At 41.0% G+C, this 17,844-nt stretch overlaps 1 protein-coding gene across 7 annotated transcripts in view; it reads left to right on the top strand.

Moving 5' to 3' along the window:
- mllt10 (MLLT10 histone lysine methyltransferase DOT1L cofactor) overlaps nt 1-17,844 on the top strand; it is a 288,461-nt gene that overhangs the window by 103,067 nt on the left and 167,550 nt on the right. For all 7 annotated transcript variants that reach the window (XR_009512619.1, XM_059972114.1, XM_059972111.1 and 4 more), the window contains one exon: nt 10,484-10,579. Coding sequence is in view for 6 of the 7 variants with exons in the window: in XM_059972114.1 (XP_059828097.1) it covers nt 10,484-10,579 (96 nt within the window). In the remaining variant the exon portion in view is untranslated. The remainder of the gene's footprint in view (nt 1-10,483; nt 10,580-17,844) is intronic.

Genomic DNA, 17,844 nt, shown 5'->3' with positions numbered 1-17,844 from the left:
GCAGATGTTGTTCCGTGGCAAACTCTAGGTTTCCCAGGACTCCAACATTCAACATGAAGAACACACAACAGCCATTTACTACACTAGGAGAGAAAGAAAGGAACCTCAACAAAAGCTTACCCAGAGCCAATGCCTCTTTCAAGCCGAAGCCTCCTTTGAGACAAAATGTGATACTCCTCTCACCACTGGCCTATTCCCAATAGTGGTTGCCCCGCTTGTTCCTTCTGTAGTTTTAAACAAGTGTCGCCAACCTGTAAGAAACCTTGTTGCCGTGACCTGCTGCTGCTGATTGGGCATTCGGAATGAACCCAAATACCTGCAAAGGTCTCCTTTTTAAAAAAAAGTGTGGCTGACCTGCCAGTGACCACTGTGAACTGTGTCACTGTGGACTGCTCCTGCTGCTGATTGGGCTGCCAGAATTTTAGTATTGTACTTTTATAATAAACTTTACTTTGAACTTCGGTGGTGGAGACAAATATGATTGAGATGTTCAGGAGGCTTTTAGACAGGCACATAAATGTGCAGGAAATGGAAGGATGTAGACATTGTGTAGGCAGAAAGGATTAGTTTAGTTGAATATTCGATTACTAATTTAATTAGTTCAGCACAACATTGTAAGCCAGGGGGCCTATTCCTGTCCTCTGGTCTGTGAGCTATGTTAATCATGAGGCACCTTCAGTACCTGAAGCAATACTGTGCAGCCCCTTCTATTTTAGAAATTCTGAAATTAGGAGCTCTTTCAGGGTTGGATTGGAATGGACCTGGGTTAATTGGGGTTTCTCGATTTGCCCAGTTGATAATGATTAATCAATGGGCTGAGTAGCTTTGTGATGGGGAGAAAGAAAGACTACCTTAGTGAAATTGCAAACTGGCACTGCTCAGTGGAATGACGACAATAGTTGCTCATCCTAGGGTAGTTTAGTCTAATTTACCATTAATCAAAAAGGAACATGATAAAGGGAATGTTGTTGAATAAACTCTTGATCTGGAATTTAATTAAGTGCACATTGCAGTCATTTGAGGGGGTGCACAGTGAAATTTTCGAACCACACAAAAATGGTCATCGTTTTATTTCGCTGCATCTTTACGTCGTGAGGTACCCTATTGTTTAATCAGCAGTAATCAGCCAAGCCTGTAATTATCGAGTTTAAAAATACTTGTACATGAAGTGACTGAATTATAAGAGCGAGACCCTTAATCCAAAAAGAAGTGTCATACATATTTGTTTTAAGTAGGAGGAGAGAGCGAAAATTTGCTGTGAGCATTGAGTGTTAATTTTTTAAAAATTTTTTTGCAGGATTTCCTACAACAAAGCTTTTGCTTTTGAGGATTTGACTCTTCAAACCAATGCTCCCCAACTTTACAAAATTCTATTGCTACATATTTTGTTTTATACAAACTTCATTATTAACCAAGGTACATTGGAGCAATATTGACTCCAGTTATGCAATGAATCCGTTGCTGTTGATCAAGAGAGAATGTAAATTTTCTAGCATATCAAATGGTTCAGTATATTTTGATGTCAATACAGTGATCTATTGAGGATGTAGACTTGACTATTTGCACAATATTATTGAAAGCAAATGTGATCATCTGATAGGTATATAATTCTGGCAGTGAAATAGATTCTTTAAACAGAAATGAATAATGAAAATGGATAAACTAAGCAGGTTAGGCAGCTTCTGTGGAGATATAAACAATTAATTTTTCAGGTCATTGATCCTTCATCAAATCTTGAAATTAGAAATCCAGTGTGTTTCAAGCGGTGAAGAGGATGCGGGTAGACAGATCACAGAATGTCTCTGATCGGGTGGAGATAAAAAGCGTTCAATGTTGCAAAAGGTGGTGGTGCTGCTGGCAGTTGGAGAATTATTAAGATAGAAAGGTGTGTGAATAGTACAACAAAGGATAGGGTGGGGATGCAGTCTGAAACTGTCAAATGCAAAATACTGCACTTTTAGGAAAAAGAAGGGGAAAAAGTGGAGAGACCACATTTGTGGAGAGAGTGAAGTGAACACGGCAGATTGATAACTTGTCATTAGTTCTGGCAAATACTAGGAAACCTCATCCTTTGAAAATGAATTTATTGCATCTTGATGTATGTGAAGTGCCTAGTCAGAAGGGGAGATGTTTTGTTTGTACTTGCACTGGACACTGCAGCAGTGTAAGAGGCCTTAGAGATCAATGGTGAATTATGGTTAATATCACTTTACATGTTGTGTGTGAGTTATATGTACTGTGTTGTGCACCTTGGTCCGAAAGAACAGTGTTTCATTTGGTTCTATGCAAGTGTACAGTAGAATGACAATAAACTTGAACTTAAAATGTAAAACATCTGGAAGCTCTTACTCTTACCTTAAATGCTGCCTTTCAGCAGTTGCAGGGGAGATGGCTTTGCTGAAGATTGAAAAGTGCATGAAGCAGTCATGGACAGATCTTATCCTGAATAATGCTGGGAGGCAAGGAGGAAATGTGTATGGTGGTGGCATCGTTTCAAGCTGTTGAGTGTAGATGTTGCCTGTAGGAGGAATGAAGTCAAGGGTAGAATTGCCAGGCCTCTGCATCCAGCACATAATTCTCCAGAACTTCTACCATCTCCAACAGGATCCCATCACCAAGCACATCCCCCCCGCTGCTGCTTTCTACAGGGATCGTTCCTATGCGACTCCCTTGCCGATTCATCCCTTCCCACTGATATACCTCCTGGCACTTACCCTTGCAAGCAGAGCAAGTGTTACACCTGCCACTACACCTCCTTCAGAGCCCCAAACAGTCCATCAATGAGAGGCAACACTTTACCTGTGAGTCTGTTGGGGTCATATACTCGGTCTGGTGCTCCCAGTGTGGCTTCCTATATATTGGAAAGACCCGATGTAGATTGGGAGATCGCTTCACCGAGCATTAACACTTAATTCCACTTCAAACTCCCATTCCGGTATGTCATTCCTTAACTGGCGTGCTGAGGCCACATTCAGGTTGATGGAACAACACCTTATATTCCGACTGCATAGCCTCCAACCTGATGGTATGAAAATTGATTTCTCAAACTTCTGGTAGTGGCCCCCTCCACCCCCACCCTCTCCTTCACCAGTCCATATTCCCTTTTCCCTTTCTCATCTTTTCTCCTTGCCTGCCCATCACCACCCTCTGGTGCACCATACCCCTTTTCCTTTGTCCATTGGCTTCTGTCCTGTCCTATCAGACTCGCCCTTTTCCAGGACTGTATTTCTTTCACCAATCAACTTCCCAGCTCTTTACTTCATCCCTCTCCCCCCTGGTTTCACCCATCACCTTGTGTTTCTCTTTCCCCTCCTCCACCTTTTAAATCTATTCCTCATCTTTTCTTCTCCAGTCCTGCAGAAGGTTCTCGACCCAAAATGTCAACTGTACTTTTTTACATAGATGCTGCCTGGCTTACTGAGTTCCTCCAGCATTTTGTGTTTGCTGCTAGAATTGCAGGAAATAGAATGGACGTAATTGAGAACTATATTGATTAAGATTGGAAGGAAGCCATGATAATGGAAAAAGAGAGACATCTCAGAAGCACTAGTGTGGAAATAATTGTCATGTTCTGATCTTGTTTCATTTTGTAATTACGTTTTCTGTTCATCTTTTCCATACAGTTTATTTACACTTCTCTTCAAGATGGCTTATATGAAGCTTGAAAACCTAGAGCATCTACAATAATAGATCAGTTGCTTTTAGAAATTAGCCCTGTCCACAATGTCCTTAGCTTGAATGTGTACTTCATTGGTTTGCAACTTTTGAAGTCTGGTTTGATATCTGTATACTTCCTCATATTTTGTGTTTTTAATTGATTTCAACATTAAGGATAGATAGGGATAAAATTGATCCACTTGAAGATCAGCATGGTTATCTATGTGTGGAGCTGAAACATAAAGGAGAGATCTGTTGAAGTATCTTGGCCTGAAATGTCGACTGTACTCTTTTCTTTAGATGCTTCCTGAGATCCCCCAGTATTTCCAGCGTATTCAGATTTTCTCATTTGTGAAGGGGAGATCATAAATGGGTCTTTAGTATCTTTCTTTAATTAAGTGATGAATGCAAAGTCTGTAGAACTGAGGCAAAACAGCAGTGAGGTCATGTATCATATCTAGATTACATAAACTTGCTGACTTGAGACAAGTTAGGATGGATAATTCCCTAGGGTCTGACAGGGTGTCCGTTCTGACCTTGTGGAAGGCTAGTGCAGATATTTCAAAGGCCCTGGCAGAGGTATTTAAAATAGCCGTAACCATAAATAAGGTGCAAGCAGGACTGGAAGGTAGCTAACATTGTTCCATTGCTCACGAAAAGCTCTAAGACTAATGTGAAGTTATAGGCTGATGAGCCTGATGAGGTAAGTTATTGGAAAGCATTCGAATGAACAGGACATATGTAAGTATTTTAATAGACAGCCTGATTAGGGATAGTCGATATGGCTATGTGTGTGATAAGGTGTGTCTAACCAATCTTAGTTTTTTTGAGTAGGTTACCAGGAAAATTGATGAAGGAAAGTCATTGGATATTTTCTACTTGCACTTTAGGAAGGTTTTTGATAAAGTCCCGCATGAAGGCTGGTCCAGAAGGTTCAGTCGCTTGGCATACAGGATGAAATAACAAATTGGATTCCACATTGGACCAGCCTCCTTATAACTCAAACCCCCAACCCTTGTTCAACTTTTCTGCACTCTTTCCAGCTTAATTCCATCTGCCAGTTCTTGACCTACTGTTCTGTTGTAGTCTTTGGCAACCTTTTTCACTGCCTGGTATGCCATCAGTTTTGATATCTTCTGTAAACTTAATAATAATACCAACTAAATGGATATTATAGATGACCAATAACAGTGGACCCAGTGCCAATTCCTGCTGGTTACAGACCTCTGAAAGCCTCCTACCACCAAGCCAATTTTGTATCCAATTGTCTTGTTCATCCTGGATCCCACATATTTCACACTTTCAGTCAAGCCTGCAGAGCAGGACATGGTCAAAGGCTTTGCTAAAGTCCATGTAGATGATATCTAATGCCTGGCCCTTGTCAACTCCCAATTTTGTGAGACACAATTTCAAAGTTCAAACTAAATTTATTAAGTACATATCTGTCACCATATACAACCCTGAGATTTGTTTTCTTGTAGGCAATCATAGTAAATAAACCCAATAGAATCATGAAAATGACCACATCCAACAACAATCAATGTACTACAAAAACCAACAAACAGTGCAAATGCAAAAGAAAGAGAATATATTTAATAAAAAAGGAATAATAAATGATGAAGCTGAAGAGTTCTTGAAAATGAGACCAATTCAGTGGAAGCAGTTCAGTGGAGGGGGAAGTGAAGTTATCCCCTCTGGTGCAGATCCTGAGGCTCCTGAAGGCAGCAATGAGAAAAAAAATATAGTCTGGATAGTGCTGGTCCTTGGTGGATGCTGCTTTCCTGTGACAGTGCTTCATGTAGATGTGCTCAGTACTGGAGAGGGCTTTACCAATGATGGACTGGCCATTTCTGCTACTTTGTGTTGGCATTTCTGTACAAGTGCATTGGTGTTTCCATACCAGGCCATGATACAACTAGTCATTATACCCTCCACTACACATATATAGAAGTTTGTCAGAGTTGTAGATAACATGCTGAATCTACACAAACTTCTAAGAAAGTAGAGGTGTTGCTATGCTCTCTTTATAATGGCACCTACATGATAGACCCAAGACAGATCCTCTGTGAACTGTACGGGGCTATTAGTGAATTGCAGAACGCACACCCTGATTGTCACCGGTGATTTTTATGCTGGGATTAGCATAACAGAGATGTGGTCTGAGTAAACTGTTTTAACCTTAAGTCAGTGCTCCCCAAATTCCATCAGTATGTGGACTTTGCAACGAGGGGGAGAATGTGCTAGACCTGGTTTACACAAACATGCCCGACGTGTACCGGGCAGAGCTCCACCCCCACCTCAGTTACTCAGACCACATCTCCGTTATGCTAATCCCAGCATACAGACTGCTCGTCAGGCGCTCCAGACCAGTTCAAAAGCAGGTGTAAACCTGGCCAGCAGGAGCCATCTCTGCTCTTCAAGACTGCTTTAAGCACACTGACTTGGCACATGTTCAGGGATGCTGCAACTGATGGCAATTCTACCAACTGAGAGGAGTACACAGCATCAGTGACCAGCTACATCAGCAAGTTCATTGATGATGTTACTCTGTCCAAGGCCATCACTATACGCGCGAACCAGAACCATGGATGACCGCAGAGGTGCGTGCGCTGCTGAGGTCCCGCGACTCTGCCTTCAGAGCAGGCGACAAGGCAGCTCTAACAACAGCAGGGGCCAAACTGTCCCGAGCCATCAGAGGGACAAAGTGTGCACACGCCCAGCTAATCCACAGCCACTTCCAGGACAGCAACGACACGTGACACATGTGGAAGGACATCCAGGACATCACCAATTACAGGACAACATCACCTGACTGTGCAGGTGATTCCTCCCTCCCAGATGCGCTGAATAACTTCTACACCCGGTTTGAGGCGGAAAATGACGTGGCGGCGAGGAAGTCCACCCCTCCTACAAATGACCAGGTGCTCTGTCTCACCGTGGCCGACGTGAGAAGAACCCTGTGCAGGGTCAACCCACGGAAGGCTGCTGGACAACACAGCATCCCTGGTAGAGTGCTCAGAGGATGTGCAGACCTGCTAGCAGATGTTCTCACTGACATCTTCAACATCTCCCTGAGCAGTGCCACTGTTCCAACGTGCTTCAAGGCCGCCACCATCGTCCCCGTGCTGAAGAAGTCCTCGGTGTCCTGCCTGAATGACTACCATCCCGTTGCACTCACATCCATCATCATGAAGTGTTTCAAGAGACTCGTCATGAGGCATATCAAGACCCTGCTGCCCCCTCACTGGACCCCCTGCAGTTTGTGCATTTTCTCAACAGGTCAACAGATGACACCATTGCTACCACCCTCCTCCTGGACAAAAAAGATACATATGTTCGGATGCTATTCATAGACTTCAGTTCAGCATTCAACACAATCATTCCTCAGAAACTGATTGGAAAGCTGAGCCTACTGGGGCTGAACACCTCTCTCTGCAACTGGATCCTAGACTTCCTGATTGGGAGACCTCAGTCAGTCCGGATCGGAAGCAGCATCTCCAACACCATCACACTGAGCACGGAGGCCCCCCCAGGGCTACATGCTCAGTCCACTGCTGTTCACTCTGCTGACCCATGACTGTGCTGCAACACACCTTGAACCACATCATCAAGTTCGTTGATGACACGACCATGGTGGGTCTCATCAGCAAGAACGACGAGTCAGCATACAGAGAGGAGGTGCAGCGGCTAACAGACTGGTGCAGAGCCAACAACCTGTCTCTTAATGTGAACAAAACAAAAAAGATGGTTGTTGACTTCAGGAGGTCACAGAGTGACCACTCCCCACTGAATATCAACGGCTCCTTGGTAGAGATTGTTAAAAGCACCAAATTTCTTGGTGTTCACCTGGCAGAGAATCTCACCTGGTCCCTTAACACCAGCTCCATATCAAAGAAAGCCCAGCAGTGTCCTTACTTTTTCCGAAGGCTGAGGAAAGTCCATCTCCCACGCCCCCATCCTTATCACATTCCACAGGGGTTGTATTGAGAACATCCTGAGCAGCTGTTTGCTGTTGTGTGCTGGGGCAGCAAGCTGAGGATAGCAGCCACCAACAGAATCAACAAACTTATTCGTAAGGCCAGTGATGTTGTGGGGATGGAACTGGACTCTCTGACGGTGGTGTCTGAAAAGAGGATGCTGTCCAAGTTGCATGTCATCTTGGACAATGTCTCCCATCCACTCCATAATGTACTGGTTAAGCCCAGGAATACGTTCAGCCAGAAACTCATTCCACCGAGATGCAACACTGAGCGTAATAGGAAGTCATTCCTGCCTGTGGCCATCAAACTTTACAACTCACTGGGAGTGTCAGACACCCTGAGCCAATAGACTGGTCCTGGACTTATTTCCACTTGGAATAATTTACTTATTATTAATTATTTAATGTTTTATATTGCTATATTTCTACACTATTCTTGGTTGGTGCGGCTGTAACGAAACCCAATTTCCCTCGGGATCAATAAAGTTTGTCTGTCTGCATCACTAATCGGAAATTGCATCATCTTGGATCGCAAGATCCGGCAGCAGATAGCGAAGTCAGTTGAGAAGATCATCGGGGTCTCTCTTCCCACCATCACAGACATATACACTACACTACACGCTGCATCTGCAAAGGAAACTGTATTATGAAGGACCCCACGCACCCCTCATACAATCTCTTCTCCCTCTTGCCGTCTGGAAAAAGGCTCCGAAGCATTTGGGCTCTCACTATGTAACAGACTATGTAACAGTTTCTTCACCCAAGCTATCAGACTCCTCAATACCCAGAGTCTGGACTGACACCTTACTGCCCTATTGTCCTGTTGATTATTTATTGTAATGCCTGCACTGTTTTTGTGTACTTTACGCAGTCCGGTGTAGGTCTGTAGTCTAGTGTAGATTTCTCTGTATTGTTTTTTTACATAGTTCAGTCTAGTTTTTTGTACTGTCGTGTAACACCATGGTCCTGAAAAATGTTGTTTCATATTAACTATGTACTGTACCAGCAGTTATGGTCGAAATGATAATAACAGTGACTTGACTTGAAAAGAACGCTGAGGAGTTTAAAGTTGCTGCCCCTGTCCACCCTAGTCCCCTCCTGATGAGGACTGGTTTCCTCCTCCTGAGGCGATTAATCATCTTGGTCTTGCTGACATTGACAAGAGGTGTAGCATCACTCTGCCAGATGTTCAATCTCCCTCGGATGTACTGATTTGTCACCACCCTTGGTTTGGGCACAGTGGTGTTATCAGCAAATTTATATATGGCATTGGAGCTGTGAGCTTCATTGTGTTCAGTATAAAGTGAGTAGAGCAGAGAACTAATCATGCAGCCTTGTGCATTTGTGCTGAGGAAGATTGTGGAGGAGATGTGGTTGACAATTGAACTGACTGGTAAAAAGACATGCTGACTATTCCTAACTAGGCATTCATTGCCTTTCCAAATGCAGAGTGGGGAATTGTTTTCACTTTGAGGCATGTGCCATGGTTCAGTTTAATAGCGCTTTCACTTCTGAGAAGGTGGTAGGTTATTCTGGAAATGTGGCCACAAAAGTTTAGCTATGTATCAATTTTGTGCTAGGGAGAACTGCATAATCAGATATACCATCTTTCAAATGGGATTGGTTAAGTGTTCCTTCATGATGGATATAGTGCTCCTTTGTCTGCTAGGGGAGTCTAGGGATATGGAGCAAAGGATGGCAGTTAGGACTCAAGCTCATGTGGTGCTTGAACAACAACACATGCCCCAGATGAGATCAAGGTTTGAACTTTGATTTTATAATTTTTAAGATTGAAGGTGCTGTTTTGATCTTTCTTTTTCAACAAGCACTACCTACAATAGCCAGTTGATATTTTATTGCTTTTATTGGACCTTGTTGTATTTCAATTGGTAGATGTGTTTTTTTTTAATTCACTGATTCCACATCAATGGTGTAGGCATTTTGGAACATGCTGAAAAATCATGAAAAGTCACCCTTCTCTTCAATATTTCTTCCATGTGTAAAGGAAAAATAATTCTCTTTAATTATTTGTATTTGAAATTTTAAAATAACTGTAAACAAAACAGAATATTTGTTATTTCTTGTGTTTTGGATTTAGTTCTGTGTATAAACACATAATTATATCTTCATTAAAAGTATTGATTTGTTTATTTTGTCCCCTGCAGTAGCTCAATACAACAATATTTTGATATTTTTTGTTTTGGTTACCCAATATAGTTTTATTTATATTGCTGTCAGTATAGATCTATTTGTCTTGACGTAACAGCAGGCAGTATTGATGCCATGACTTGAATGCAGTAAAGTATTCCAAATTAAAGGAACAATTCAAGATTAAATACGAAGAATTGCATTTTAAGGGGTGTTTAAAAGTAAGGAGAAAGGAGGCAGAGTCTTGTGGAGAAATTTGCAGCCTTTTGTGCAGAAATGTAGAAGATTGCATGTAGGCAGATTATGACATTGCTGTTAATGACAAGGTGACAAGAAGGATGATGCCTGGGAAGGTGGAGTTGAAGAAACTGAAAATTTGGTGTTAAAGGTTGGTGACTAGAGAGGATTAATGTTCAGTGAACTTGGGGGAAGACAAGTAGGCCCTGGAAGAGTTTAAATAAAACGGTAAGTTTTTGAATTTGAAGTGGGGAGTATCATATTAAGGAGCTAAAATAGATTAGCAAAATTGTGATGCCAAATTGTAACTTGCCATTGGAACAGAATACATGTGGCAAAATTTTAAGTACATGATTCATATTTGTTCATGTATTACATTTAGATGTTCAGTTTAAGTTACTTGTTGCTTGAAAAAGATGTTGTATTATCATTTATTCATGGTTATTCATGAATTTCCTACAGAAACAGAAGGATAGAGATAAATATAGACATCAAAAAATCAAAAAATCTTTGGAATTGTCATCTACTGTTCCATCTCTCACTGTGACAACTGAAAAGGTAAGTAGTAAAATGTTTTAGAACATAAGTAGATTATGTACTGTGTATATGATAGAAACTCCAAATCCCAAATGAAGATCCAGGCATTGTTATTATGGCTCGTTTTTACAGTAAATCATGAAACTAATATGTGGCTTGAGCTCTTTATCAATGGTTGAATCCTATGAATGTAATAGAAATATTAAGTAATGAGGTTATATTAACAACAGATTAAAAACTAATTTGTATTCTATCTTTGTTTTGTTTGCCTTTCTTGGAGATGCACTGATATAAGGTTTCAAGGCACTGATATAATTGCAGAACCTCATTTTGGTTCATAAGACCTTAGTCAATCTTTGGTCAAGCTTTGATTATTAGGAGTCTGGCCCCGATGTTGGATTTTTTTTCCCTCTAGGTCATTGTATGTAACTAAGAGCAGAGTTCATTTCAGGCATCAAAGAACAGGGCTGAAATTCGTCACTTTTGTTTGAGATATTCTCTAGATATTTTTTTGCTCCAAATACGTGCCATAAATAACTAGGCAATGACTGTAAAAGATTGAAACAGTTTTAAGATCTATGGGATGGTTATACTATTTCATACTATTCTGATGACTTAGAAGATTTGACTGTCTCCCAATATAGATTTGCTATTGCAAAGCTGGAGTACAGAAGAATCAAATTTCTGACAGGGTACCTCTAGTCAGAATAGCATCCTCTCTCCACTGTGGCAAAAGCAATTTTGATTCCAACGTACCAAGTCTTTATTGATCCCGTGTGACTTAATTTCTCTGTGTCATCTTGCCTTAAGAGACCTTGTCGATGGCTTTACCAAAGCCATACATTAGTCAAGAGATGAAATTATTCAGGAAAGAATGGAGGACAACACAGTCATACCCTGATGATTGTTGCCTCTTTGTTGCCAGACATCCACAAAGCAACCTGAAAAAGGATTGTGAGTGCCAGAGGCCTTAGTGCATATCAGTATCAGCTACTGGGTAGAACAAGAAATGAGTTCATACAAGCAAATTTTAGTGTATGGAAAGAGATTAAAAAGCTTGGCTCAAAAGTCATCGCCTGATTACTATTGTTGCCAAATACTCATGAATGCAGGAATCATTGTTATAAAGGACAGAATTTGGTCCCGGTTCTTATATGTACAAAGTGAGTGTGTTAATGTAATGAGTTTGTGGTCATGTTCTCATTTTGGGAAGGTGGGAGCTTGGTATAGTTGGATTCGCCAGTATTGTAAGTATTTTGGCAGAGAAATGGCACCGGGATATGATATTGTAAACTAAAAGCAAGATGGATAAAACATTAGGAAAGGGAGCATCACTGTGCATAGAATTCCTGAGTCATTTCCTCCCTGTACAAAGAGTTCACTGTGTGCTATTTAGAAGATGCATTGTTGTTACATGTGCAGTCTTTTCCAACTGCAAAATCAAGCTGCTGCCTTTAAACACCAAAAATAAAATGAAAGGCAGCAGTCTTAAGAGAATGTCACTACCTGAATGTTCTCAAATTTCTACACTACCCTGCTTTAGAAAAGTGTTGCTGTTTCTTCATCTTTGCTGAGTCTAAATTCCGTAACTTCCTACCCAACAACAATATGGAGTACCTTCACTTCATTGCATCATATGCATCACATGCCACTACCATTATCACAAGGCTAATTAAACATGGCCAATGGAGGAATTTAAGGTGGGGGGGTTTTTATGGGAGGCAGGGTTTGAGGGTCGGCACAACATTGTGGGCCGAAGGGCCTGTAATGTGCTGTACTATTCCATGTTCTATGTAATATATGCTGGTACTGCCAGCATCACTCAAATGCAGCAACATTTATTAATAAACAAAAAGGAAGGCTAATGTGTTTGAGTATAAACATTATGTATGGTGAAAGTAATTGGAGATCTGTGAGATCTGTTAGGCACATGCGATTATGGTGTTGTAGTGTCAGTGGAGACCTATTCTTTGAAAGGGAGGCATTAGCTATAAAATATTCCTGGAAGCAAAATTATCCAGGAAAGATGAAGGATACAAAAAACAGTATGCAGTGGTATTGATTAAATGAAATATCCTAGAGATTGAGGTCAGAATTAAGTTACAAGTGGAGGTTCCATTACACTTTGGGTTGCATTCTTTAGTGTTCTGATTTGTAGGAAGGATATTAAAGAAATTTTCAAAAAAATCACAAAACACTGTAATTATTCTGTGATGATACTGAGTGGTTGCAGTAACCTTAATGTGACAACTGATGCTGTGATACCTTTTTCTTTCTCTATCTTGTGCTATAAACTGAACGTCCATGTGTTCATTATCATCCTAGAGGATCAATATAACATGGCACAATTTCTAGTGACTAACCAGTCCATCATTGTAGCTTCTGTTTTAGGGGTCTACCTGTTGACATCCACTGGTGACTGACCAGCTCAGTTTCCATAAGGCATAGGAGCAGAAATAGGCCATTAAGCTCATTGAGCCTGCTCCGCCATTTGATCATGGCTGATTTATTTTCCATTTCAACTCCATTCTCCTGCCTTTCTCCCTGACACTCTTACTAATCAAGGACCTATCAACCTCCACTTTAAAAATGCCCTATGATGGTTCCACAGATTCATCACCCTCTGGCTAAAGAAGCACCTCCACATCTCTGTTTAAAAGAGATGCCCTTTTCTTATTTGTATCAAAAAGACAGGCTGGATGGCATAGTCGATGGTGTGGCTCTGTTGGTAAGAGATGGAATTACATAGAAAGAGATGACTTAGGGTCAGAGAAGGTTGAATCTTTGTAGGTGGAGTTAAACTGCAAGGGTGAGAAAACATAATGGGAATCATAATAGTAGCCAAGATGTGGGGTTGAGAGTGCAAAAGGTATGTAAAAGGGTAATGATACAATTGTAATGGGGGACTTCAATATGCAAGGGGATTGTGAAAATCAGGTTGGTGTTGGTTCGCAAGAGAGGGAATTTCTTGTATGCCTACCAGATGGCTTTTTAGAGTTGCTTGTGCTTGAGCCTACTTGGAGAAAGGCTATCTTAGGGTGAGTGTTGTATAAGAACCAGATCTTATTAGGGAGCTTCATGTAAAGGAACCCTTTGGAAGCAGTGATTATAATATGATTGAGTTCACACTGCAATTTAAGAGGGAGAAGAATAAATCACATATATCAATAATGCAATGGAATAAAGGGAATTACAGAGGCGTGAGAGAGGAGCTGGCTCAGGTGGGTTGGAGGAGGATACTGGCGGGGATGACAGCAGAGCAGCAGAGGTGGCTGAAGTTTCTACAAATAGTTCAGAAGGTGTAGAATAAATATGTCCCAGAGATGAAGTAGTTCTCAAATGGCAGGGGTAGGCAAATGTGGCTGACAAGGGCAGTTAGGGACTGCATAAAAGCCAAGAAAAGGGCATATAATGTAGCAAAATTGAGTGGAAAGTTGGATGATTGGGAAGCTTTTAAAATTCAACAAAAGGGAAAAGATGTAATATGAGGGCACACTATCCAATAATATAAAGCAGGATATGAAAAGTATTTTTCTGTTATATAAAGAGTAAAAAGGAGGTGAGAGTTGATATTGGACCACTGGAAAATGATGCTGGTGAGGTAGTTATAAAGAAATGGCAGATTAACTTAATGGGTATTTTGCATCTGTAGAAGGCACTGTCAGTGTGGCAGAGGTCCGTGACTGCCAGGGAGCAGGTGTGAGTGCCATTGCTATTATAAAGTAAAAAGGTCTTGAGGTGGTTAAGTCATTTGGACCACATGGACTACACCTCAGTGTCTTGAGAGAGGTTACTATAGAGATAATGGATGCATTCATTGCTGGTGATCTTTCAATAATCATTTGATGCCAGAATGGCCCCGGAGGACTGGAAGATTGCAGATGCCTTTCACTCTTTCAGAAGGGAGGAAGTTAAAAGAAAGGGAGTTATAGGCCAGTTAGCCTAACCTCAGTGATTAGGAAAGTGTTGGAGTCTATTATTAAAGATGAGATTTCAGGGTACTTGGACACTAATAATAAAATAAGTCAAAGTCAGCATGGTTTCTGTAAAGGGGAAACTTGCTTGCAAATCTGTTAAGAGTTCAAACAGAAGCTGGGTGAACAAAGGAGAGGCAGTGGATGTTTATTTGGATTTTGATAAGGTGCCATACATGAGGCTGCTCAACAAGATAAAATTGTGTGGCATTACAGGAAAGATACTGGCATGGATAGAGGAATGGCTGACGGGCAGGAGGCAGTGAGTGTGGATCAAGGGGGCTTTTTCTGGTTGCCTGCCTGTGACTAGTGGTATTCCTCAGGGGTCGTATTGTGACCGCTATTTTTCCCATTGTTTGTCAGATCTTTTGGATAATGGAATTGATGGCTTTGTGGCAAAGTTTGTAGATGATATGAAGATAGGTGGAGAGGTAGGTAGTGCTGAGGAAGCAATGCGATTGCAGCAGGACTTAGACAAATTTGAATAATAGGCAAAAAAGTGGCAGGTGGAATACAGAGTTGGGAAATGTACGATAATGTATTTTGGTAAAAGAAACAATAGTGTGGACTATTATCTAAATGTGGGGAAGGTTCAAATATTAGAGGTGCAGAGGGATTTAGGAATCCTTATGCAAGACTTCCAGAAGGTTAATTTACAGGTGGATTTTATGGTAAAGAAATGTAATGTTGGCATTTATTTCAAGGGGAATAAAATATAAAAGCAAGGAGATAATGCTGAGGCTTTATAAGACACTAGTCAGGCCGTACTTGGAGTATTGAAAAGAGTTTTGGGCCCCATATCTCAGAAAGGATGTGTTGTCATTGGATAGACTCCAGTGGATGTTCACAAGGATGATTCCAAGAATGAAGGAGTTAACATACGAGGAACATTTGGCAGCTTTGGGCCTGTACTCACTGAAATTTAGAAGAATGTGGAGGGATCTCATTGATACCTACTGAATGTTGAAAGGACTGGATAGAGTGGATGTGGAAAGAATGTTCCCTATGGTGGGGGTATGCAGAACTAGAGAGTACAGCCTCAAAATTAAGGGTGGACCTTTTATAATGGAAGTAAGAGAGTGGTGAATATGTGGAATGCTCTGCCATAGAATGCGGTGGAGGCCAAATCTGTGGATATATTTAAGGCAGAAATTGATCATTTCTTGATTGGTCAGGGCATCAAAGGATGTAGTGAGAAGGCAGGTGTATGGGGTTGAGTGCTGGGATCAGACATGGTGGAATGGTGGAGCAGACTCGATGGGCTGATTGGCATGATTCTGCTCCTATGGCTTATGGTCTTAGGAGGCTGGGTTGTCTGATCCTGGACCTCCCACTATTAGGAACTTGTCCACTCTATCTAGGCTTTTCAGTATTCTGTACTGTATGTTTTAATAAGATCCCCCCTCTCCACCATTCTTTTAAACACCAGTGAATACAGACGCGGAGCCATAAATAGTTCTCCTTCCATTCCCTAGATTATTCTTGTAAACCGTTTCTGGACTCTGTCCTATGCCGGCACATCTTTTTTTAGATATGGGGAACAAAACACCAATACTTCAAATGTGGTCTGACCCATGCCGTATAAAGTCTCAGCATTATATCCTTTATAATCTTCTCCTCTGGAAATGAATCCGAACATTGGATTTGCCTTCCTTACTATCGACAGAATCTGCATCTTAATCTTTAGAGAATCCTGCACTGGGTCTCCCAACTCGCTTTACACATTTGATTCCTGAATTTGTTTCACATCTTCATCCACACCTTTATTACATTTACCAAAGTTCATGACCATACACTTATCTACATTGTATTCCATCTGCCACTTCTTTGCCTGTTCTTATAATCTGTACAAGCTCTGCAGATTTCCTGCTTCCTCTTTACTGTCTGCCCCTCCAGCTATTTTTGTATCATCCACAAAGTTGGCCACACAAGCCATCAATTATGTCATCCAAATTATTAATATATAATGTGAATATTAGCAGACCCAACAGTTACCCCTCCAGAGCACCACTAGTCACTGGCAGCCAATCTGTAAAGGCTCCCTTTGTTCCTATTCTCTGCCTTCTGCAATCAGCCAGTTTAATACCTTGGTTCTTATCTTGATTAGCAGCCTCACAAGGCACCTTGTCAAAGGCCTTCTGAAAATCCAAGTAAACAGCATCCACTGACTCTCCTTTGTTTATCCTGCATATTATTTCCACAAAGAATTTAAATAGATTTGTTTGTTAAGATTTCCGCTTAACGAAACAATGCTGACTTCAGCCTGTTTTATCGCGTACCTCCAAGTACCCCAAAGCCTTATCCTTCATAATGGACTCTTGCATCTTGCCAACCACTGAGTTCAGCCTAACTGGCCTATAATTTCCTGCCTTTTGCCCCCTTCCCTTCTTAGAGTGGAATGGCATTTGTGATTTTCCAGTACTCTGGAACCATTTCAGAATCTAGTGTTTCTAGAAAGGTTATTACTAATGTTTCCACAATCCTTTAGCTACCTTTTTCAGAACCTAGGAGTGAAGTCCACCTGATTCAGGTGACTTAACTACCTTTTCAGCTCCCAAGCACTTTCTCCTTGGTAGCAGCATCTAATTTCACTTCTTTTCCCCCTACACTATCAGATTTCTGGCATGCTGCTGATGTCTTCCACAGTGAAGACTGATGCACAAAAAATTTAATCAATTTATCCACCATTTCTTTGTTCCCATTGCTATTCTTCTCCAGTGTCATTTTCCTGCTATCTGGTGTCTACTCTTGACTCTCTTGTAAAAATGTGTGTAGTCTCTTTTATATTATTTGCTAGTTTATCTCCATTTTTTCTTTTCTTTCCTTACTGTTTGTTTAGTTTCCTTCTGTTGGTTTTCAAAAAGTTTCCTAATCCTTTAGCTTCACACTAATTTTCAATAGATTGTATGCCCTACCTTTTGCTTTTATGCTGTCTTTGCATTGAGAAGCTATGGAGTTCTTAAGTGAGTTTTGTACCTTCATTAACCTGAGACTGGAGGTTAACCAATGTTGAAAAACATTAGCCTGTTCAAAAAAATTCAGTATGGGTAAGCCTGATACAACTAATCAGTGAGCCTTGCTTTAGTGTTGGAGAATTGGCTGATGAAGACTGAGAGGCAGAACTTATGTTCACTTTGAAAGACATGAGGAGGAAAGGTATGTACAGTTTTGTGCGTAGATGGTTATGTCTTAAGAAAAAGAAGATTTTTTTAAAGGAGGTAACCTTGAAAATTGATGAAAGCAGAGCGATTTTGTATTAAAGGACTTCACAAGTCTTTTGACAAGGTTCCGTATGGTAGGCAGTTCCAGTTA

Source organism: Hypanus sabinus, chromosome 6 (genome assembly GCF_030144855.1).
Source record: "Hypanus sabinus isolate sHypSab1 chromosome 6, sHypSab1.hap1, whole genome shotgun sequence".
In the NCBI taxonomy this organism is placed as follows: Eukaryota; Metazoa; Chordata; class Chondrichthyes; order Myliobatiformes; family Dasyatidae; genus Hypanus; species Hypanus sabinus.
Note: the sequence above shows the minus strand (reverse complement) of the source record. Positions and strands in the feature narration are given on the sequence as shown.